Raw genomic sequence first — 25410 nt, forward strand, 5'->3', positions numbered from 1 at the left:
ATGCAGGGGACATGGGTTCGAGCCCTGGTCTGGGAAGATCCCACATGTCGCAGAGCAACTACGCCCCGTGTGCCACATGTACTGAAGCCCACGCGCCTAGAGCCTGTACACCTCAACAAGAGGAGCCACCGCAATGAGAAGCCCGCTCACCGCAACAAAGCGTAGCCCCTGCTCGCCGAAACTAGAGAAATCCCGCGTGCGGCAACAAAGACCCAATGCAGCCAAAAATAAATAAATAAAAAAGAAATAAATTTATATAAAAAAAGAAACCTTTCCCTCTCTTGGCCCACATACCCTTCTATCTACTACTGCATTTCGCCACTACCCTTTACAGAAAAACCCAATCCAATTTCATAAATCTTTATCGGGTACCTACTCTGTGCTGAGGATATAGTAATGAACAAAAGACAAAAGCACTGCTCTCATGGAAGTCATCTTTTAGTTGGTGAAGACAAATAATAAACAGAATAAGTAAACAAAGGATGTAGTACATAAGAGGGGGCTAGGAGATAAAGAGAAAATAAAGCAAAGGAAGAGGGGTGGAGAGTACCTGTGTAGAGGTGTCCAGGGGTGCTGAAAACCTGTATGGAATCTTGTATAGCGTCTTGCACCAAGGCATATGACTTGGCAAGCAGAGCCTGAGCTAGATTTCAGGCCTCACTTCATTCCCCCTGACCAGACACCTGTGTAGAATAAATATCCTGCACAACCATATGGGGTGACTCTGGCAATTTTGCAATTTAAATAGGGTGGCTTTGTAAATACTTTAGATTTTCCTATAGTTAGAATAGGGAGTTGTTGTTGAGCAGAGAGTAATATGATCTGACTCAGGGTGATGCTTTTAGCATCACTTTGGCTACTGTGTTGAGAATGGACTGTAGGGAGACAAAGGTGGAAGCAGGGAAACCAGGTAGAAGAATAATCCAAGGAAGGGAGGATGATGTCACAGATGAGATGTTTGTGGTGAAGGTGGTGTGTAGTGGTCCAATTCTAGGAATATTTTTTAATAGACTTAACAAGATCTGCTGGGCTTCCCTGGTGGCGCAGTGGTTGAGAGTCCGCCTGCCGATGCAGGGGACACGGGTTCGTGCCCCGGTCCGGGAAGATCCCACATGCCGCGGAGTGGCTGGGCCCGTGCGCCATGGCCGCTGAGCCTGCACGTCCGGAGCCTATGCTCCGCAACGGGAGAGGCCACAACAGTGAGAGGCCCGCGTACTGCCAAAAAACAAAAACAAAAAACAAACAAAAAAGATCTGCTGGCAGGATATGGGGTATACAAGAAAGAGAGAAATCAAAGATGACTCCGGACTTTGGGGCCTAAGCAATCAGAGGAAGAGTGTTTTGATTATCTGAGCTGGAGAAGATTATGGGTAGACCAGAGTTTGGAGGAAGATCAGGGGTTTGACATTGGATATGAAATTTTAGCTGCCCGTTAGAATCCAAGTGGAGATGGATATAAAAGTCTAGAGTTCATGTGTCTCAAAGAGTTTCAAGTCTCCTCAAAAGAGTTGTCTGTAGTCGTTGTTATCACTTCGTCTTCCCTCCTTCCCCTGTGAACTTGTGGTATGTTAAGATATACGCTTGGTCTTTGTACCCTGTTCCTGGCACAAACCGCAAACCCTTGGAATCTTCTGAGTGATAGGAGTGTCTTTTGTCCTTCGTGAAAGACCCCCTTTTGAGCTTATGCTAATGAGGTGACTTAGGGTGGTGGCCCTAGGTAGCCTTAGGACGGGGCTGGTCACCCACGTGATTAGAGTTAGAACTTTCAGCCCCACCCACCGACCTCTGAGAAGGCGAAGGGGGGTGCTGCAGATTAAGCTCTATAAAAACTCTTGAAAACAAGATTTGATGAGCTTCTGGGGTGATGAACAGATGCACAGGCTGGGGGGATGGTACACCCTGGTTCCATGGGGACAAAAGCGCCTGTGCTTGGGATGCTTCTGGATCTCGCCCTGTGTACATCTTCGTCTGGTTGTTCATCTGTATCCTCTATGAAATCCTTTTAATAAACCGGTAAATGTAAGTAAATGTTTCTTTGGGTTCTATGAGCAGCTCTAACAAATTAATCAAACCCAAGTTGAGGGGTGGGGGAACCTCCAATCCATAGCCCGTTGGTCAAAAGCACAGCTGACAACCTAGACCTATGATTGGCATCTGAAGTAGGGCAAGGGGTGCAATTTTGTGGGACTGAGTGCTTAACCTGTGGGATCAGTTACTATCTCCAGGTAGATAGTGTCAGAATTGAGTTAATTGTAGGACACACAATCAAGTGTCCACTGTGAATTGGAGAATTGGTTGGTGGTGTTGGAAGAAACATATTGGAGAACCCGTTCCAGACTTTTGTCCCCTACCACTCCTCTGAAACTGAGGTCACTGTTGACCTCCCATTGCTAAATCCAATGACCAGTTCTCTTCACACCCGAAGAAATCTGTTCCAGCTGTAGGAAAATTGGAAGTCTTTTCAAAGTTGTCCTATCAGATTCATTTGACACAGGAGATCATTTTCTCTTTTTCCTTTTTTTTGAAAAAAATTTAACTGAACCTCACCCTTTTCTGTTCTTCGTTCCTCACTGGACACTCCTTCCATCTGTCTCCTTTGCCGGTTTTTCCTCATTTTCCCAATGCAAGTGTTGGAGTGGAGAGTGCTAGAGCTGAGTCCTTGGACTTAATCTCTTCATATAGATTAACTTTCCAAGAAGTCTTATCCAGTCCTAAATTTATATCTCCAGTGTAGATTTCTCCTCCAAACTCCAGACTCATGACCCATAACTACCCATGACCCATTTTCTCCTCCAAACTCCAGACACCCATGGATGTCTAATATTGAATTCAAATTGATGGGCACAAAATCAAACTCCCTTACCCCTTACTGCCCTGTAGTCTTCTACATCTCAAAAACAGCGACTCCATTCTCCTAGTTACTCAGGTCAAAATCTTAGAGTCATTCTTGACTCCCTCTTTTTTTTCTCATATCCATACTGACTATATCAGAAACTCTTTTCAGACCTACCTCAAAACATATCTATAATCCACATCTACTACTACCACTCTGGTTCAAGACCATCACCCCTTGTCGAAATTAAAGAACTCGTCTCTTAACTGTCTCCCTTCTTTTACACTTCCTTTTGCATAATCTAGTCTATTTCCCATAAAGCGGTCAGAAAAATCCTTTTAAATATCAGTTCAATAACTCCATCCACTTATTCAAAACTTTCCAAAGTTTTCCCACAATTATCCAGAGTAAAAGCCCAAGACCTTCTGATGGCAAAAGTGATTTGCAGCACTCCCCCTCCCTCACCAACCCTGACCTCCTACCACTCTCCTCCTGCATCACTAATGCTACAGTCACATGGCCTCTCTGCTTTTTCTGAAGACACTAAGCATGCTTGTCCTCAAGGCTTTTGCACCTGAAACTTAACTCTCCTTAAAACTCTGTTCTCTCAGGTACTTACATGTCTGTTCCCTCACTTTCTTCAAATCTCTGCTAAAATGTCACTTTATCAGAGGCTTTCCCTAACCACTCCGTGTAAATCCGCATCACTCTCTATTGCTCTTGCCAAGACAAATAAGACAAATGTACTTGTTTGTTTGTCTCTATCCACTGGAATTCACAAATAAATAAGAACATTTGTCTTACTTGTCTTTATCCACTGGAATGGAAGATCATAAGGGCAGGGATGTTGTCTGTCTTTGTTTTTACTATTAAACCCACAGCACCCAGGAAAGTGACCAGCATATAGGTAGTTCTCAGGAACTAAGAATGAAGAATGATGGTGGTATATGTATCAGAACAGTGACGGTGAGATGGGTGGCAGCCAGCCTCCAAGATGGCTCCCCAAGATCCCTGCCTATGGTCTTCATGCTCTGTATAAGCCCCTCCCTCAGTGAGTAGAGCTGACTGACCTGGGTAACCAATGACAGAATTGACGATCGTGTGATTGACAATTGAAACTGTGTGATTTCCAAGGTTAGGTCATAAAAGATGTTGTAGCTTCCACCTTGCCCACTCTCTTGAATTGCTCATCTGCAGGAAGACGAATGTCGTGTCATGAGGATGCTCGAGAAGCCTCCAGACAGGCCTGCATAGGAAGGAACCAAGGGGTCTGCTAACAAGCAGCACCACTTGAGAGTGAACTGTCTTGAGTGGAGCTATCTTAGGAGAAGATCTAGTCAAGCTTTTAGGTGCAGCGCTGGCCAGCATCTTGCCTAGAACTTTGAGAGAATGCAGCCCAGAATCCCTTGACTCTGTTGCTCCAACTTCCTGACTCATAGAACTGAGTGAGATAATATGTTTATTGTTGCTCTAAGCCACTACATTTGGGGTTAATCTTTCTTTTTGTGGGGGGAGGGTTAATCTTTTATGCCACTGTTGCCATGACCTCTTTGCTGGTTCTCCTTGGAACTTTTACACTTGCTTTTCCTTCTGCCTAAAACTCCATTCCCTCAGATAATTTCATGTCTTAATCTCTTACTTCCTTCAAGTCTGTGCTAAAACATCATGCTATGCAGTTATGCAACAATGTAACAATGGGTAACAAACACAGGCTGTGTTTGAGATATCCAGAAGGTGGATGCCACAGGATTTAGCAATTGACTGGGTAGGAGGGAAAAGAGAGAGAGGAAGGAGTCAAAATGATGCTCAGATTATTGGCCTGTGTGATTCGTGGTGTCATTCCTGGTTTAGAGAAACTGGTCTGGGGCAGAGATTATAAATTTAATTTTAAACCTGCTGAATCTGAAATGTCTTAAATATCCAAGTGAAGATGTTCAAGCATGCAGGCAGATATACCATTCGCAACACTGAAGAGAAATTTGGGCTGCAAATAAAGACCTTGGAATCAGGGCCAACTCTACAATTTGTAGGGCCCAGTGTAAAATGCAATGCAGGGTCCCTTCTTCAAATAGCCTCTGAGGTCCAACAACTGCTTTGTCCTCCTCCCAACAATTTGGAGGACTAAATGCTCTGGATGAGGGTGGGGAAGTTGAGCCAGGTATCTCCCCTTCCCACAGCCCGTATTCTCCAAACCACATCGAGGGACACCTCCAAGAGATTGCAATTTCCGGGCTTCCCTGGTGGCACAGTGGTTGAGAGTCCGCCTGCCGATGCAGGGGACACGGGTTCATGCCCCAGCCCCAGTCCGGGAGGATCCTACATGCCACGGAGCGACTGGGCCCGTGAGCCATGGCCGCTGAGCCTGTGCGTCCGGAGCCTGCGCTCTGCAACGGGAGAGAGGCCACAGCAGTGAGAGGCCCTAGTACCACAAAAAAAAAAAAAAAAAAAAGGGGATTGCAATTTCCATGCTAGGATGCACTGGCACAGGGAATGGGTAAGAGGCTCATCCCTACCAAGTCGCCCACTAGATGGACTGAGGCACTGACAGTCCAGGACAGCTGCCGCCATGCCCTGCCCTAAGACAACGTGGGTGCACACACATGACCCTGACTTTCCCGGTGCCTGTGCCCAGGCGCTGCTGGTCCTGTGGTCCTGGAGCTGGGTGGGGTGAGGAGGAGAGTAGGTGGGGCTGAGATGCCAGAAAATGGGCGGAGCTGGCAGCTGAACTTATCTCAGGGAGGCAGAGAGGTGGTGGGAGACATGCTCCACTCTCCCATTAGACTTCACTTACAAAACAAAAACCCGAAGGTAATGTTATTAAGAATTTCAATCAGGCAACCACAGAGCACTGAAACCTCAAACATTAAGCCCTTCTGAGTGCAGGGCCCTGTGTGAATGAACTGTTAGTATGCCCATGAAACTAGCCCTGCTTGGAAAAGATAATAAAGTTGTAAGAATGAATGAGTTAAGTAGGGAAAAATGAGAAGAAAAGAGGCCTAAGGGGACTTCCCTGTTGGCGCAGTCATTAAGAATCCGCCTGCCAATGCAGGGGACATGGGTTCGATCCCTGGGCTGGGAAGATCCCACATGCTGCAGAGCAACTAAGCCCGTGTACCACAACTACTGAGCCTGTGCTCTAGAGCCTGCACACCACAACTACTGAAGCCCGCGCGCCCTAGAGCCTGTGAGCCACAACTACTGAGACGGCATGCTGCAACTACTGAAGCCCGGGCACCTAGAGCCTGTGCTCTGCAACAAGAGAGCCACTGCAAGGAGAAACCTGCGCACCACAACGCACAGTAGCCCCCGCTCGCCGCAACTAGTGAACGCCTGCGCGCAGCAACGAAGACCCAACACAGCCAAAAATAAATTTAAAAAAAAAAAAGGAAAGAGGCCTGAGGACGGAAGCCAGAGAAGCACCAACATTTAAGCGATGGGCAGATAAAGATGGGCCATCCTGTGGCCAGACAGGGGTTGCAATTAATCAGAAGACCAATGAAGGAGAAGATACTTTGTCTCTGACCCCTGACTTGGTAAAGCTTTGCAAGCTATCACCTGGCCACAGATTGTTAGGCACATTTTGTTTCATAAACTATTCATGATATAGTTGATAATTTTTCAGAGTCAAGAGTGTGGTTCTTACCTAGGCCTATTACCTCGATTATTTTTGAAGCATATGTTACTCAGTTGAAAAAAAAATAATGCATGAAAGAAGCTGCAGGAAATAAAATAGATTAAGTGAAAGAATGGAATTTACTAATAATAGACTTACAGCTAACCAAAGTAAATAATTCATTTCCCTTCTAGCAACAGTCACTTTACATATAAGGCCAGCAATGTTTCTCTGCAACATTTATCCAGCAAGGAAAATGTAAACTCTAAAATCTGTGAAGAATTTCAAATGAGCATTGAAACCTGTTGCAAAATCAATCACAAGTGTTTTCTAACTAATTAACCTTGAGCAAAGCCTTAGGCCCTAAGAACCGGACTATTTGATGAAAGAACTGTGGCAGGGAGTTGGTAAGAATTTTAGAGCTTAGAATTGGTGGGGAGAAAAAAAGTGATTTTTAAAAATGGATTTAGAAATATCTCTGGAAGTGGTTTATAAAGTGGCTAAGAACACAAATTCTGAAATAAGCTGCTTGGGTTTGAATCCCAGCTCAGTCACTTACTGCCTGTGTGATTTTGGACAAATTATTCAATTGCTCTGCACCTGAAAGACTGGTAACAACTCGTAGGGTCATTATGAGGATTAAATGACTGAATGTAAAACATTTAGAACTGTGCCTAGCACATAAAAAGTACAATATGCATTTGTTAAATGAAAATTGTGAACATCAATCATGTAACCAAAATACCTCTGGAATTTCTATTTTAGTAGGTCCCATAAGAATTGGCGAAAGAGTTCACTAAAAGAAAACAATCTTTTCTACTTCTCATTTTTTTTCTTCTTCATCCTCCCATGCTTTTTTCCCACCCTCTTATCTTCAGAGTACTGTATTGGTTTCTCTTTATATTAGAAATAATTTTTTCCCAAAAGTTTCCTTAAGAAGTAAGTATAATATTTCCTGGATATTTTCTTAAAAGTAATTTCCTCATGTCTTATCATGCATATTCATAGCTGTTTTCCCACTCCCACTTACAGTTGATCTCAATGTTTTATTTCTTTCATATGAAAACATCAGAAGTATATAGAATAAAATGCACAGTAGATTTAGTGTTATCTGAATATTTATTCTAATTATCATAACAATTCTGAATTAAGTGGAAAAAATATAAAAAGTTTCAATAAGTGTTAGGGGAACAATGAATATAACGAGGATTACAAATACACCTTCTAGCCCTTTTGAGAAGTCAAAATGGACCCATCTGATTTCACCAGCTTCTTTGAAAAAAGTTCTGCGGATGCACAATCCCAGGAAGCCGCAGTTCAAACTACCCCATGTATCTTAAAAGCAGAAATCCCTTTGTATTTGTCTTACTGTTCCCTCTGGCCTCCAGCATTGTCTTCTTATACTCTCTGCCTCAACTTTATTTCAGTACTTTGTTTCCTCTGGTTCTGACGTTTTTTCACAGTGCTTTATAATAATTTATACCTAACCCATAGTGGAGGTCTTCACTTCTTTTGCCTTTGTGATACCGAGGATGAAGTTTTCAAGGTCCCCATACGCTGCACGCTCAGTGATCATCTTCCGACCACTCCCTATGCGCGCTCCTGCGGGCGGGGGTAGGTGGCGCTTCTCCAGCCTCCTAACCTCACTTGAGGCGGAAATCCTCCTGCCTTTTGTGAACGTGTTTCTTTAGGTCTCGCTCTCTTGGTCTTTTTTCAGTTGTTTCTCATCTACGAGTTTGACCTCCTCTAATTGCCCCCTCCCCATTCCCCTACAGAATACACGTTCCCCCACTTGGAGTCAGAGTAATTGATACTTTAACAACATCCTCCATTGGCCCCCACTTCGTCTTTAAACACCATGCAAACGCGCTCTCCTTCAGGGTCCTGCCTGGGAGCTCCAGCAGCGTTTCCCCCCTCTCTCGTAACATATGTCAAAGAGAGCGAGGCTCCGGACGTGCCCATATATGACCTTGGAACAGAAAGCTGCCTCGTTTGGAGGCAACGTTCGGGGGAACCCTCCCCACTCCCACCCTCGCGTGCTCTCGCCTCCCCCTTCGGCGAGTTCAGTCGCGTGCACAACGCGGGCGCCGGCTACTCCCTCTCTTCTCCCGACTTCCTTCTGAGAGCCTATAAACCGGGGGAAGTTCAATCATTCCTCAGCGAGCCTCGGCGCTCACTGGGCATGCTCAGTGGCCGGGCCCGGCTCCGGTGGCCAGAGGCTGCCTTGGGCTCTAGGGCTCGGGTCGGCGGCCGCTTGGGCTCGGCTTCCCCGAGCGCGGGCTGAGTACAGCGGCCCCTGAGCCGGGAGCGAGACGCGCCCCGCCGTCCCCTCCCGGGCGCCGGCCTCGCCCGAGCGCCGTCGTTCCGGACCCCGAAAGCCCCCAACTTCGCGCCAAGTTCCGAGCCGCCTCCGGGGGGAGCCATGCAAATGATGACCAGGGACGGTCTGCTAGAAATGGAGCTGGAGGAGGACGACGACGACGATGGGGATATCGGTGAGCCGCGGGTTCCGGGGGTGAGCTGACGCCGGGCCCCGCGTCCGCTCCCGAAAGCCCGAGCCAAAGCGGGAGAAGTCGGGTACTGCGCGTGGGCGCCGCGCCCTCGGGAATGGAAGTTGGCGGGGACCCTCGGCCGCTCAGAGGAGCTCGGGTGCGGGGGGCCGTGGGGGTGGGGGGAAGCCCGCGCCGCACGCCCCGGGCCGCAGTGCGGCTGCCTCGCGCCGCTGACCGCCGGGCGAGCGGGCGGCCCCCGGGAAAGCCGGGGAGGCGCGGGGTACGCATCGGCCCCTAGGTCAGTTTCCGGACGGGCGAGGGACGCGGGCCCTGAGTAGTCACGGTAGATACGGGGACGCCCCCGAGCGCGGAAGTCTTGACTCAGAAAAACAACTTTTGGGTCATTTTCTCCGGCTCGAACAGGCGTGGGCGGCGAGCCCGTGGGCGGGGTTCGGGGAGCGCGCCCGGGTTGGGAGAGCAGGGGTGTGACCCGCCTGAATCCTCCTTAAGGTGAAAGCAAACGGCGTGGCTCTGGGACGGAGGGTTGGGCCTGGGTGGGGCGGCCCGGGAACTAATTTGTGGCCGCTGGGCGCGGGCCGGGATCCTTTTTCCATCAGCAGCACCCGCGGGGGAACGGATGGGAGGAGGAAGCCCTTAGTCTGGGTGGACCGCAAGGCATTTCCTACCCGTCCAGAGGGCCCCGGTGCCCCATTTCTGGTTAAAAGTGCTTAGAAAGAGTGGACAGAACGGAGGGAGAGCTGTTTAAGAGTTAAACAAACAAACGGAGTGGGAGGAGGTGAGGAAGGCGAAAGCAATTGGAGCAGTGGGGAGAAAATCTGGTCCCTAAAGAGAACACTGCCAGGGAATGATGGCATATTGGGTCCGTCCGGAAGACGAGCAGTTAAATTACTAGGCAGACTCTGACTCAGTTTCCTGGACGCCAAATCAGTTTTAAGAACGTAACAGTTCCTGCTCATGTGCTAATACTTTTCTCTAATATATGCTTCTCTAATACCTTCTTCTCTAATAACTTTAGAAGTCATTTTAGGAGATAGATGTGGTTTTTCGTTCACGTTTTAGGTTCTGCTCATTTATTTTTCTGGTTTTTCCAGCTCTATTGAGGTATAATTGACATATAACAATGTGTAAGTTTAAGGTGTACAACGTCTTGATTTGACACATTTATAAGTTGCAGAATGATTACCACCATAGAGTTAGCCAACACCTCTGCAACGTCACTTAATTGTGTCACTTAATTTTTTGTGGCAAGAACATTTAAGATCTTCTCTCAAAGTATAAGATACAGTATTATGAACTCTAATCACTCTGCTGGAAATAGATCCCTGGAACTTATTCATCTTCTAACTGGAAGTGTACCCTTTGACCAGTATCTCCTCACCTCCCCCGCCCCCCCCCCCACATTCTACTGTTTCTGTGAGTTCACCTTTTTTATATTTCACATATAAGTGATATCATACAGTATTTGTCTTTCTCTGCCTTATTTCACTTAACATAATGCCCTCAAGTTCCATTTGCTTGTTGTTGCAAATGACAGGATTTCCTTCTTTCTCATGGCTGAATAATATTCCATTACATATATATATATGACACATCATCTCTGTCCATTCATCTGTAGACAGACAATTAACGTCTTTCCATATCTTGGCTATTGTAGGCACTGCTCATTTAAATCCAAAAACAAATTTAATAGAAGGGATTATACTCCATGGTTTAGCATTACCTTTCATTCACTTGAGAACAGTTTATTAGGTGTCCATTCTTATGGAGGGAGCAAATAGTAGTATTCTTTTTTATAGGAGAGAAAACTGACGCTCACAGGTTCATCTGCCTAGCTTCTCACACAGCTTATTAAGATTCAAACCCAGGTTTTCTGACTTGCAAGACCTGTGCATACTGATGCCCTTTTCAGCGGGTCACTCCAGCTGTCACATAATATATAATGCTACTATTTAGCAGGCTGCCGTAGTAAATCATGATTGCATACAATATAAATCATAGGAACAAACTTTAAAAAGTTACAATAAAATTAGCACAGTCTGTTTCATAGGAAAACACTCATCTGTTATGGTGAGGTGTCACTGTTTACACTGACAGTTGTAAATAAATAAGGGTAAAAACCCAAATGGAAATTGAAGTAAGCAAGAGACTTTGAGCTTTGTTCCAACCTGCCATCAGTAGATCTCAATTTAGAAAGAAAACTAACTTGGGCTAGTTTGTATTAACCTGATAGTTGTATCAAGTCAAACAGTATAGATATATTTAAGAAAAAGTTAAATATCTCTACTCTTCTTGCATCCCACCCTCCATAGTCTACTGAAATTAATACTTTTGTAGTTGTAGGATTAGGTGTTGGGAGGCAAAAAATGAGTAAGATGCATGCTTTGGCTGTGGAGAGGTGGGTCCCATGGAACCAACCATTGCAGTAAGTGCTGTTATTGAGGTACATACACAGCTGTGGAGGAGGATGGGAGACCGCTGCAAAGAAGAGATTGTTGGGCCAGGTGCTGAAGAAGCAGGCAGGCATAAAGGGCAGGAGGAGAGTCTGGAGTTTCAAGTACTGCCTATGGTGGAAGGGAGCAGTCACGAGGCTGGGAAGGCAGGGGGGTGTGGCACCATGAAGAATCCTCCAAACGTTTTAAGGGTTTTGGATTTTACCCTGTAGGTGATTTGGAGCTCCAGAAAGGTTATACGGAAAGGAGTGATAGAATCAAATTTGCTTTTGGAAAGATCTCCCTGGCAGTGCATTGGGAAATGGGTTGGAGAGGGGAGATGCTTGAGGTAAGCCTTTCTGGTAGTCAGGTTCAGAAATGGCCTGCAGTGGCCATGAGAATATAGAGGAGTGGGTCTGAGAGCTCATGAAAGAGGCAGCATCTCCAAGGTCTTGGAGACCGAATGTGTCCAGCAAGCAGAGAGGAGCCTGGGATGACTCTTGGACTTGAGGGCAGTGGCAGGTGGAGGAGAACAGATGTGCAGGAGGGGAGAATTTTGTATTGTTCCAACAAGCCTTACATTCTTCTCTGCTTTAGCTCAGACCATTCCCCTTCCCAGTAATACTGGACTCTCCTCTTTCTCAGCAGCTCTCTCTCCTTCTAAACCTGTCACAATCCCAGGAAGCTATTGTTCCCTCTAGCCCAAAGCACCCACCGATGAATGCTCACACCCCTTATTTTTCTGTTCCATGCAATTAGCATTCACCTTGTATTTTTGCTATTCATTATCTTTGCATTAATTAATCCCCCCAACTAGAATGTAAATTTCTTGGGGACTGAGACTAGGTCATGCAAAATATCCCAAATGTTGTAGACATTCCATTACTATAATTTAAGAAAATTCTCACTTCCTCACCCTCTAAAGTGAAAGCTTCTCAAAGGCAGCTGTTTTGTGTACTTTCTGTTCTAAGCCATGTCCCTAGTGCTTGGAATGGTGCTTGATATTCAGTGGAAGCCAAGCAAATCATTGTTGAAAGAAAGAATAAATGAATTACTTTGAATAATTAAACAAATAAATTAAATTATTTAATTAAGTAAATTTAATTAATTAAATAAATAAATGAATAATAAACATAATGCTTAGTGGTTTTTATGGCCCTCATGGAGTTCTCTTCTTTGGCACCTGGAGATGCCCACAGTCATCTGCTATAAAAACGTTGATTGTACATACTCTTCCAGGAACTCTTCTAGGTTCTGTGGTCCCTGACCTCTGGAACCTCACTATCTAGGAAGGAAGCAGATATATGAATAGATAATTGCAGTCATCTGTGATTAATGCTGTACTGTAATCAAGATGTGTACCAGGGTCAGTGGTGGTACCAAGGATAAAACATGTAACCTTGCTTAGGGGAATCCAGGATAGCTCTACAGAGGCAGTGCCTATGCCAGCCCTGGACGAATAACCAGATAGGTGAGGGAAGGAGCTAGAACAGTAGAGTGTCCTGAGCATTCCTAAATGTTCCCTGATTTCTCAACAAATCACCCTTGATGCTGCCCTTGCCTTATTTGCTATGACAAGTGTAAATGGTGTGTGTGTGTGTGTGTGTGTGTGTGTGTGTGTGTGTGTGTGTGTGTGTGTGTGTGTGTGTGTGTGTGTGTGTGTGTGTGTGTGTGTGTGTGTGTATTCTTTACCAGGGTATGACAGCTAAAAACAAACTATTCTTAAAGTCATTCTCTTTGAACACAGTCAGTCTTACCCTGTTGCATAAACCTTTTATTATTTTCAGTTTCAAATCCACAGTCACAATTTAGCTTCCATGTTCTGACTCTCAAGCCAAATAATTGCTTTCCAAAATGTTCCCCAGTCTCATCTTACAAGTCTCATTATTCTTTGGATCTGACACAAACAGAGGTCTAAAAGAGGAAAAGAGTTCTACACACATGCCCCCCACCCCTTTTTTTTCCTCAAGGAGTTGTAACAGTCACGTATGTTGATTGCTGTATATTTGTGTTTTTTCCTCTTAGAAACCAAGGAATTTACACTAAAAGCTCCTGTGAAGATTTCCCTCAGAGATATTATTTAAATTCTGACATTCTTGGGGGAAGATTATACTATACTGTTAAGAATTCCACAGTCAGGCTTTAAGTTAAAGGATGGTCTTGAACTCTCAAAGCGTTATTTGTAGCAAGTTAGATTAAAATCATTGTATTTTATAGAAGTTTCGACTCTAGCTAATACTTAAGGTTTTCTTATGTTATCATACATATCAGTTTGTGTTTTGTATTCCAGTCAATTCAGTAAATCTTAAAACGTATAGTCTTAGGGGGAGAAGTGCTATCTTATTTCCCTTTGTATGCTACAGCCTACATATAGTAATGCTTTTCACATAGTCCCAAACATTTGTTAAGGGATTGTTTTTTAGATTGTAACAGGAAGCTTTGTTTGCTATAAGATTTAAGCTGCTTGATCTGCTTTTGATACAAATCATTCAGGGCTGGGTCTGTGCAAAAATCACGATTTTTAGAACAGAAAAACATCATTTCCAATCACCTTCAACCAAGGAAACGTACTTCTTGACTGATTGGTAACTCATGTAAATGTAGAGGTTGTGAGAATTTAATACAGTCAAGTGATTGTCTTATGCCATTATTGCTTTTCTTTTAGTTTTGTCTTGCTTTTTTAAAGGCAACTAAAATTATTTAGCAGCCATCCCAAGGAGCAGCCAGTTTAAATACTAGGTGAAAATGTCAACAATAGAATATTTTGGACATGTACCAAAGAGCAATCCAAATACTATTCAGCCCCAAATCAGATAGAACGTTTGCACAGAAGACAAGTTGAAGGGTTAATAGGCAACTTTCTCTGCCGTGGTCTTATTACTGCCCTGGCTACATGTCTGAATACTAATTGAAAGAACTTGCTGCAGTAAGTTATTCAGCAGCCAAAAATACAAATGAAAGAAAATATATTCTTTTGTGAAGTCCAGATGTTGCTTTTATATTTAATGCTTTCAATCTGAGACATTGAAACTCTACTATTTCCTACATTATTTAAAAATACAAATACTTGAAATTGGGGGAAGAAAGGATATTAGTCATTAAAATTCTCTTTTCTATAATTTTTATTTTAACTTTGGCAGAACTTTAGCCAAAGGTCAAAGTCATGTAAATAGATGTTCTTTCACAAAGTACAATTATGCAAATTACAGGCTTGTTTATAAAGCTTGTTTTATATAAACTAAGATTGTGTTTACATAATTGATTTTTTTATGATTCTTCAGACATTCTATCTAGACGTTTGAAAAATAGTCTTTGGCTTTGCACAGACAGGGTGATGGTTAGATTTTTCTTGTGGCATCCCATAGACACAGACTTAAGCATTAAAAAAATTTTTTTTCTGATTTCTGCAACGTTTTTAAGAAAAATTGTTCCCCACTAAATTAAAAAAAAAATACACCCTCCCCACGTATAAAACTCAGACCCTTAACATTATTTTCAGTGTTTTATTATAATTTATATTATGATTTTAAACAATTGCATTCAGTTGTTGTATCATTTTATTTCCTTCTACTGTTACTTATTAAACAATTCCTGAATGCTCAATCTGTGTAAAACATAAGATACTTTTTTCTAAAGAAACAAAAGAAAAACCAACAAATAAAACCCACCTTTGTTTCTAAGTAATACAAATAGTGAAGAAACAGTGTAAGCTCACTGATCTTAGATGCTACTTAGGGAAAGTAGATTTTAAAGACTGAGTTTCTTGGTTTCTTTGGGGAAAGTTAATCCCTAAAGAGGACATTTGAAAAACAAAAAGGAAGAAAGAGCCTGTGAAGGCTGTGCTGATGGAGAACTGTGAGGAGGGAAGGAGACAGGCCTGCAGTCAGAAGACCTCAATTAGCGGTTGGCTTTGGCACCTAGAATCTATCACCTGGGGCAAGTTTCTTGGCTTCTCAGCCTGTCTTTTCAGCCATGTGGGGTTGCTAGGAGGATGCAAGAAGGCATGTACAATGGGGGGTGTGGGGCCTTTTCACTCACACTACCTGAGTGGCAGTTACAATATCACCATCATAATGAATTTTTTTATTTAAAAGCAGTCATGGGAACTGCTACTCTTTTTTTTTTTTAAACATCTTTATTGGAGTATAATTGCTTTACAATAGTGTGTTAGCTTCTGCTGTATAACAAAGTGAATCAGCTATACATACGGAACTGTTACTCTTAACCTTGGAGAGCTCTAAGTCCTTGCCTGGTTTTGTGTTGTTCTGTGTCATATTATGCATGCAGGAACTGTCCACTAAGTGTCAGGTTAAGGGTGATCATGACCGTGGCTGTGCTACAGACACATGTACTTAAAGATAAAAGAGTTGAAGAATAGCATGTGGTTTCTGCAAAGAGATAATCACTGAGTGTGCTTTCCTATACTCTTACTGATCTTCTGACAGAATGACAGTGTTATTCAGATTCCGGGAAACCTATTTCAGGGGGAATCTCTTTCAGGGAATCTTAGCAAAAGGTTCCAACAGCTGACACTTGGCTCCCAATAAATGGCTCATAAATGTAGGGATTGTATTTCCATTGGTAGCACATGTGGCTTATCCTATCCTCCCAATTGCTGTCAGGCAGTTCTTACCAAGTATGTATGCCCCCATGCGTCACCATGTAACTGAATGCATAAGAAGTGAGGAAGAAGACTTTTTTTAAGTAAGAAGTGAATAGCTTTTATTACAAATTGAGCCTTTAGAATATCACAGGAGAACTGAGGAGAGAGATTAAAACTGAGAGAGTTTTGATTGATGATGAGATTCTCCATTGTCACTACTGAATTGTGGAAACATGGAGGATCTTTCATAGTGTTCCCCATTCCGTGGAGAGAGGGAAGTCACAAGGCAGTGAAGGGAGATTGTTGACCTGGTGTTAAAAACCTTTGACTTGACTTTGACATCCTTCCCACCACCCCTTTCCCAATTTCTGATCATTGTACATATGCAAGCACTGTCAGTCTTGGCCGCTCGTCCTCTTAATGTCTTCTAGAATTGGAGATTATCCTGCCTTTCTCAGAGGGGACCTTCTCAGCCCCTTGTTGCCTCGGCATACTCAAACCCCGCTCTCAGAGGGCTGGGGGATGGATGCCTTGGGAATCGACATCCGCTTGGATCTGGAGGGAAGAAGGAGAGGTGAGGCCCCAGGGATTCCCCCCCCCAACAAAGCCCTGGATAAGTGTAGGTATTAGGGATCAGGTGAAAATGATCTTTTCTTGAGGTTTGGATTTGCAGATGAAAACCTGAATTTCATTAGAGGTACTTATACTGGAGGCAAAAGAGAAGGATGACTCTTCCCTGTGTTGGAAGATCATTTCCACCGTCTGTTACAGACAGCCTCACCTTGGCCAAGGATGTGGACCTGCGTCCTGTTGGACTACGAATATCTGTGGTGAGGGAGAAAGGGGCCACTCTGCTGGCCTGTGGTCCTTTTTATTTATCCACGTCAGCTCCTTCTCCCCAGTTGAGTCTGTTATCTTGCCTCTGACTCAGTACTTTTGTCCGACACTTAGCCTCGGTCTGCAGAGGTGGAGGGCACCACTACTTAAACTTACGTTTTAGACAGGTATAAGTTCAAATTCTAGTCCAGACATTCACTAATGGTGTGACCTTGAGTGATTAACATAACTTTCTCCTCCTCTGTAAAATGGAGCTAATATTAGAACCTACTTCAAAGGTGATTGTGTTAAAAATGACGATTTTAAAAAGCTTACTTTGCAGGATTGTGGTGCCTGATACACTAAAAGCCCTCCATAATTATGAGCTAACGTTAGTATTATAGATAGCTGCTTTTACCTATATTTTAACTCAGACGTATCTCTTTTGCTTTTTATTAGCAGTTTTACCATTCTTCCACTTATATAGCTGTCATTTTTTGTCGTTTTCATTGAACTGTGAGCATCTTGAGGCTATCATCTCAGTGAGCAGCTTAATGCCTGGCACAGCATAGGCGATCAATACAATTTTGTTGAATGAATGAGGAGATGAATGAAAGATATTGACTATTGAAGAGCTCTGTGCTATGATTGGAAAGGTAGGCCTTTGGACACAGATCAACCCTTGGACAGGTTCATAAAACTTTGGAGCCTTGGTTTCCATATTAGAAAAGTGTAGTAGAGATAATAATACAGAAAGGGTAATGATGCTTTACGGAATTGTTATAAAGTTTAAAGTTAACATATAAAAGGATGAGGAACAGTTCCAGGCACATAATAGGCCAATAAATAATAGTGACAGTCCTGATAAAGCAACTAAAAATGGAGAAATGTAAGTGACTGGCATAACCTAAGTTGGATTTTCCAGTAGATGGATTTCACAATAGAATTGTATCATCCCTTTGAATATATATAATTTTAGTAAGAAAGGTAAGAGAATATAGGATAAAGATATAATGAAATTTAAATGATACTTTGATAGCCTTTACACTAAAGAAAATGTGTGAGAAATAGGAGCATTTCTTAATCTAGCAAATTTAAGATTTTGAAAGTATCTTTTATCAAAGTCTAAAGGGTAAAGTTGATATTGATCATGTGAACTTTCAATGAAATAAACAATAAAATATGTAGTTTTAAATAAATATGTAATTTTGCTTATGTGAATGGTCAGTTCTTTTAAACGGGAAAATTCTAAAATGTTTAATTTGCCTACAAGACTAAAATGTCTGTTCATTGAGTTTTATTGAAAAGTTTGAAGTAAAACCTGTTAAAAGAGACGGATGTGATACGGATCAAAATGATAGAACAGAAGACATGAACACACAGAGAAATTGCTACCCTTATGGTTTGAATTGTTTTGAATTTAGTGATATAAAAAAAAAATCCATACCTGATTTGCAAAATAGGTATATGAAATAATGTTTCTCATTTTGTAAGCTTGAAGTTTGGGAATGATTCAGCCTACATCAGTTTGTTAGAAATTAAACACTGCCAGGCCCCCTCTAGCAGCATCAGACCTAAGAAAAGTTAGACATTCCATTCCATTTGGGTAGGTGAGAGCAAAAGCATAGGAAGAAGGCTCTTTTTAATCCCCAAATACAGTAGAGTTTAAGGTTATTTGCTTTATAAGTAAGGCTTTCCTAGAAGTGACTTTTCAGTAAAAGCCAGAGTTACATCCTTCAGTTAACTGCACTTAGGACTGCAGTTCCTGTTGTCCCCTGGGTTTCAGCCTATCCTCCATCCACAAGATGCCAAATTGTCTCATATTTCCTGCCTCCATTTAAATTTAGGTAGTATTTAGTACTCACTGGGTACATGCTTCTATAACAGGCACATTGCAGCTTACAAATCACAGAGGAGACGTGAACATTTCTAACAGGCTTTGCCCTCCACTCTAAGGGTGAGCAACACAGCAAATGGCTTTTGAGCAATGGGGTAATCATGGTTTTCCTGAGGGTTACAGTTGCCTAAACTGTGGCTAGTGGCTTGTTTTCTACTCCAAAATACTTACTTTGAAGAGTTCAGTCACCATACTGACTGACTTTGGCACACACACAGAAATCCCTTTGCAAGCTGATCATGGAATTGCTAGCAGTGGCCTTCCTAAATCAGGTCTATTGCTTTTTTAAAAAGTCATGTACATAGAGATTTCATTTAGCTCAGAGCACTGGCTTGATCTTATCTCACAATCTTTATTAATTGAGTAAATATTTTCTGAAGACTTCCTATAGGTCATGTGCTATTCAAGGTCTGAGGATAGAACCAGGGAGAGAAGATCGCATCTATCGGTGGAGCTTATATTCTAATAAGTGATCAAATAAAACCCAAAAATGCATGTGGAGATCCATTCATTTACCTAATGTCAGCTTAGCACCTTCTCTGTGCCAGGCATTGTGCTGGGCACTAGGAATTTAATACACAAGACAGAAGAAACGGCCTCTGCCCTCGACGAGTAGCCATGCTGGCAGGGAAGACAAACATGCCCACCGATCACCAGCAAATTATATGTAAAGATTGTGAAAAAAGAGACAGAACCAGGATAACACAGCCGAGGACGGAAGTGGGGTGTATCCAAAGCCGGTTCAGGGGGCTGGGCCCTCCCTGGGGGATGGCTGACAAGTACAGCTGTTTTTCTCATAATTCTAAAAATAGCATGGACTTAGACTATAATCTTTAAAAAGCAGGTCTACAGGAAGGCTCAAGATGTACATTAGATTAACCTGTAAAACACCGCACGTGTTTTCAGGCTCACAACTTCAGCTGTACTGGGGGAATCCTCCACGCAGGAACTTTCTTTGTATTGATTTCAGTAGCTGTTAACGCACCTTGCGAAGGTGAGCAAGTAGCATTACTGCTGTACTTTCGGTTCTGTGCCTCTCCTTTCCTTGGTAGATGGGCTAAAATGTCAGCACTGCATTGGAAAGCAGCAAAACCTCGTGGGTCACTCCCAGTTCCTTTCTGTCTGTCTTTGTAGCTCAGTGTAGCATAATCTTCTAACTGAAGTTGGAGGAGAAGGTGAGGTTGGGTGCAAGCAATTCTGTGCGTTTTCCCTGAGCTGTCAGAGGAGGATGGGTAGATGGGGTAGGTACCTCTTGTTCCTGTGCTCCATCCTTTCCTCTCCTGACTTGAACGGGGCGGGGAGCTAACAAGAATGCCTTTTCTAGATTCTCAGCCGGGAGCTGCTTCTCTGGTCTTCCTGCACAGGTCGCTGTGGGGTGTGACTCATTCCTGTTTGGAAGTGACCAACTTTGGCTGAGAGTCATAACCAAGCCCCTGAAGCATGAATCAGAATTTGTGTGATGGTGGAAAAGCCCCACAGAGACCCTGAGGTGCTCTCTCAAGAATTTCTCCCCTTGAGAAATCCTAATACTAGAGAAACACTCTCTAAACAATAAGGTCCTACTGTATAGCACAGAGAACTGTATTCAATATCCTGTGATAAACCGTGGAAAGGAATATAAAAAAAGACTATATATATGTGTAACTGAATCACTTTGCTGTACAGCAGAAATGAATACAACAGGGTAAATCAACTATACTTCAATAAAAAAATATTGAAAAGAAAATTAAAAAAATAGAGAAACACTCTCCAGAATTCCTTCACTGTGAGTAGCCAGTACCCTGGTATTAGAGTAATATGGAAGATGCAAGTTAAAACTTCTTTTGTTTTCAGTTGATAGGACAGAAAGAAGCAGATGCAAATTGTTTCCATTTACTCTTAAAAAATCCTGTTATTTTTCTGTGTTAGGATCTTTTCATACATGACTGAAATCTAGCAGGCAATATGACTGTATTGTTCAACTTATTGTTATATCCATTACAACTAATTCCTTTCAGATGGAGCCTGTTTTCCTTATAAATGCCATTGAGATCAAGTATAAGAGATCCTATCATTAACCCTTTGCCATGCTTTTATCTGAACCCTCCATTCTAGTAATGTTTATTTAGTCCAGTGTTATTTTTAACATGTAAAAGGCATATTTTATACTATAAAATGCACAGTTCAGTGTTCAGTTTAGTAAATTTTGACAATTCTGTAACCACCCACCCAAAATAAGACAGAGGACATTTTCACAGTCCTTTCATTTCAGGCTGTCACCACCCCCCAATCCAGGCAAACACTTAATGACATCTACTACCATAAATTGGTTTCACCTGTTCTTAAACTTCATATAAATGGAATCATAGAGAATATAGTCTTGTGTAGCTGGCTTCTTTCACTTGGCATAATATTTTCGGAGATTCATCCATGTTGTGGGTATCAATAGCAGTCTAGTATATTTTTAACTATAAGAATATCTGGAAAAATATTTTGAATTACGTCTTAACATATTACATCTCGGATAAGGAGCAAACTAACAATACTTAACCTTTTAATTCTATATTTACTCTAAAGTCAAGTACTTTTTGGTCTTAGTTATTTTTGTGCTTTGTAATCTTTTTAGAAGCTCATACAATGCCTTGCCTGTAATAGGAAATTGGCAGATGTTCCCTTTAAGTTGGAAGGGAATGTATGAGGAAAATTAACTCGTATCTCACTTTATAGAAATTCAGATTTTAACTGCCCGCTGTGGTGTGAAACCAAACAGCACATTCATTCTGGGCACTGGTCTGCTGATGATTTTACTGATGAGTGTACTCGTCCAGAGTGGACCGTTTGTGGGCTCTTTCCTCCAGTGTAAGGAGTTCAAGTGTGATAATAATTCATTTTTCCAAAAGGTCAGTTCTTACTGATTTTTTTTTTAACTGGTAAAAATATTCTAAACAGATATTATTAGCCTCATTCGGTAATTGAAGAGCTCTGAGAACAAAAACAGTAACGGTGACCTATCCAAAATGAAGGAGCGAGTCAGTGTCGGTGCAAGATACTCGATTCCAAAATATTTGTTCTAGCACATGTGTTGCAAGCTCCCAGAGAAGTTATTGACACTGACGTTGGTTTCCTTTAAGAGTGACTCATGATTTCTTGAGCCTGGTTTCCACTATTAGTCATCCCCACTGCTTGGGTTAAAGCAGGCTGTTAGACTCTGCCTGGATTCCAGCCTTCACAGTCCCCCCACCTGGCCCCCACCCCCTTGATTCCCACCTCCTGACTCAGCCACTCAGCAGTCTCTGGAACCAATTCTGACTCCAGGCAAGCAGGATTTTATAATTCAGCCTTTAGTATCAGTGCAGCATCAACCTTGTGTTTGTGGTTCAGTTCAGGTAAGTTGGCTTGTCCTTTTTTTCCCCAGTTGCCTAAACTCCTTTCTCAGAAACATGCCTAGAACGTCAGTATCCCTAGTTCTTCAGGTCCTGTCTTAGTCCCATCAGTGTCTCCTGATAGCTCTCATGCCTGGGAAGTGAAGTCCTTCCTCCCCCTATGTGGTGCCCCCTGTCCCTCGCCAGGAGCAGACCGTAATCATGGCCTGCCCGTGTCCCCAGATTTAATAACGTGAGCTGTGCCTCTGTTCCTTTCTTTAGCTGTGCTTACCAGTGGTACCGTAAATCTTGGACCCTAAATTGCCATCAGGCTGTATTTCTTTCCAGTCCATTTCATTAGTCATGCCGTGCTGGCTGCTATAAGTGGGGCTGAGTAAGAGTGGGATACAGTTTCCTGCAGTAAGAGATAGGAGACTTAACTTCAGCCCGGCACCTAAGAAAGATCAAGTGTTTACTGGAATGTGGGCAAACCACCTCCTGGGCAAGGAGGAAATCTGCGCCTGGCAGTAAACAGTTCTATTCAAAAGCAGTTCCCCAGTGCTGGGAAGGGACCTAGTTGAGCATCGGGGTAACTGACCCAAGCTGGTACTCAGCTGCGAGTGCTGATGACTGTGGCTGGAGACCTTCCTTCCCCGTTCTTCAATATGGAAAAAAGATATTTTCCTAATCTTGTGCACGTACAGCTTTAAGAAAAGTACCCTGGTCAAAATTTCCAGTATTTGAAAATATGCTGAGAATCCAAAAAGTAGAGAACCACTCTGAGCTTTTTCCTTCCCTTCCTGATGCCAGTGGCGTTTCTGAACGAGCATGCTGGTCTGCTTCCACATATGCCTTGGTTACCGCATCCTCTGGCAGGTGACCTGCCTCTTGGTTCCTGCACTGGGCTTAGTCCAGGCGTTTGCTTCCAGGCCTCCTTCCCCCCAGGCCGCCTCTGCAGCCTCATCCTGGATCTCCCCTGGGTCAGGCTGACTGTCTTTGGAAATGGCAGAGACTGTATATGATGGGGAGAGGGGTCTCACCTGCCTTAGGAGAGGGAAATTAGCTAAGGTGAACGCACAGGCAAGACGCTCCTAACCCAGCTGTGACAGAACCTAGAAGACATCAGGTTCACGTTTTAATTATTTCAAAAAAGCGATAAATGCCGTGAATAGGCCGACTACATAAGGTTGATTGTCAGACTTCTAATAGAGCTAGTGTGTGTCCCTGTCATTTGTTTTATTAAGCTTTATGAGTTTTCACATGTGAAGTTGAAAGGAGATTGAGAAAGGTTCCCTTCAGAATTTTAAATTTTATACAATAAGGTTACAGTATTTCACAAACCTTTGAAAAAAGCTGATTGTGACTACTGACTTTTAATCTGCAGCTAGAATAGAAATGTATATATTAATCAATATTTTGCAAACATATGTAGAAAATCCATCGTCTGTGGCTTCTGTATACCGTGTTGATTTATTTGTTACTTTATTTGTCCACAAGTAGTAAGAGATTATTTGGATAATAAAATAATTATGGTGACACATTGCTTTGTAGCTTTCTGAAGTCTAAATGAATTTATTGTACATAGGAGTCACCTTGACCATGCATTCTGAACTTTTAAAAGCACCACTTTCTTAGTATTAACCCAGTCGTGACCATCTGGAATAAAGCATTTTATTTTTCTACGTATCTCTCCTCAGATATAAAGCAGTGATTGAATTTACCTCCTTTTTGGTCTTATTAGAGATGTTTATAGATACATATTTTAGTGTAATTCATTACTGCAGATTTAATGGGAGAGATTCAGACATAGTACAGATTGTCTCTCATTTAATCTCCTGGAAATGTGCAGTATAGAGAAATACTTAAATAACTTAAAGCTCATTTTCTTGTAGGAGTGGTATATAAAAAAGATTAGACTAAGGGTCTTTTGTCCTGTGTTTTATAGAAATAATCACAAATACTTTAATCCAATATAAATGCTGTATAAAGCTTTTCCTGTAGCTTAAAAATTGATTGGACAGGGAAATACAGTAACCATATAAAATCATACTTGATTTTTGATGACAGAATAGTAAAAGTTTCTGTTCATGTTCTTCATGATTCCTGCCGTATTTTTATTGCAGCCGTTAGAAGATGAGTGAGTGAAAGGCTTTGCAAGTGGGAGGGGTGGGTTTCGAAAGGGCTCTTTGAAGCCGCGGTCCCTAACCTTTTTGGCACCGGGGACCGGTTTCGTGGAAGACAGTTTTTCCACGGACGGTGGGGGCGATGGTTCAGCCAGTAATGAGAGCGATGGGGAGCGACGTGGAGCGGCAGATGAAGCTTCCCTTGCCCGCCTCTCACCTCCTGCGGTGCGGGCTGGTTCCTAACAGGCTGCGGGCCGGTAGCGGTCAGCAGCCCAGGGATTGCGGACCCCTGCTTTAAAGGGCAGTATCTGTGAGGCATCTTTTTTTTTTTTTTTGCGCTACGCGGGCCTCTCACTGTTGTGGCCTCTCCCGTTGCGGAGCACAGGCTCCGGACGCGCAGGCTCAGCGGCCATGGCTCACGGGCATAGCAGCTCCGCGACATGTGGGATCCTCCCGCACCGGGGCACGAACCCGTGTCCCCTGCATCGGCAGGTGGACTCTCAACCACTGCGCCACCAGGGAAGCCCTGTGAGGCATCTTTGAGGAGGCTTGTGGGAGTCTGAGGCATGGAGGGTGGCCTTTTTTTTTTTTTATTTTTTTGGGCCACGAGGCTCGGCTTGCAGGATCTTAGTTCCCCCACCAGGGATCGAACCATGTCCCCTGCAGTGGAAGCACAGAGTCCTAACCACTGGACTGCAAGCTACCACCTGAGTTCTTAACTTAGGTCTGTAGATCGCCATGGGTGGGCTTGGAGGTGGGAGACTTCTTAGATCCCCTAAACTGTGTGGGAAAAGGTTTTATTTGCATATTTACAGGTCTCTGGAATCCATAACTGTCATCAGATTCTTAAGAATCTGATGCTTCTTGATCCAAAAGGCTTCTTGATCCAAAAGGACTGAATTGCCCGTTCAGTGAGACTGGGACAATTATGATACAAAACTCATGAGTTAAAGTTTGTCAGCTGCACATAGCTGTAAAATCACTAGCACTGCTGCCTTTTGAAACTGGAAGTCTCTTTCCCTGTGCTGTCATCATCCACTCCTGCACTGATATTCGTAAGCCCACCTGCCTTAAAATGTGTGCATGACGATGGCTTCCTTTACGTGGCTGTATTGGAGGAAGACCAGAGAAGGAATAGAGAATGTTCTTCTTATTATTTTTTTAATATTTCTTGACTTTTGACTTTCTGTTTTAATTAGGAATCTTTGGTCACAGGGGACAGAAAGTCAAATCAAGTGGCCT

At 43.1% G+C, this 25410-nt stretch overlaps 1 protein-coding gene across 3 annotated transcripts in view; it reads left to right on the top strand.

The window, feature by feature from the left end:
- The first annotated feature begins 8626 nt into the window (after positions 1–8626).
- ANO6 (anoctamin 6) overlaps positions 8627–25410 on the top strand; it is a 202198-nt gene continuing 185414 nt past the window's right edge. For all 3 annotated transcript variants that reach the window (XM_082666609.1, XM_082666610.1, XM_082666611.1), the window contains exon 1: positions 8627–8941. In XM_082666609.1, the coding sequence (XP_082522735.1) occupies positions 8869–8941 (73 nt within the window). In that variant the 5' untranslated portion in view covers positions 8627–8868. The remainder of the gene's footprint in view (positions 8942–25410) is intronic.

The sequence above is a fragment of the Grampus griseus genome (genome assembly GCF_964374135.1).
Source record: "Grampus griseus genome assembly, chromosome: 11".
Classification (NCBI taxonomy): domain Eukaryota; kingdom Metazoa; phylum Chordata; class Mammalia; order Artiodactyla; family Delphinidae; genus Grampus; species Grampus griseus.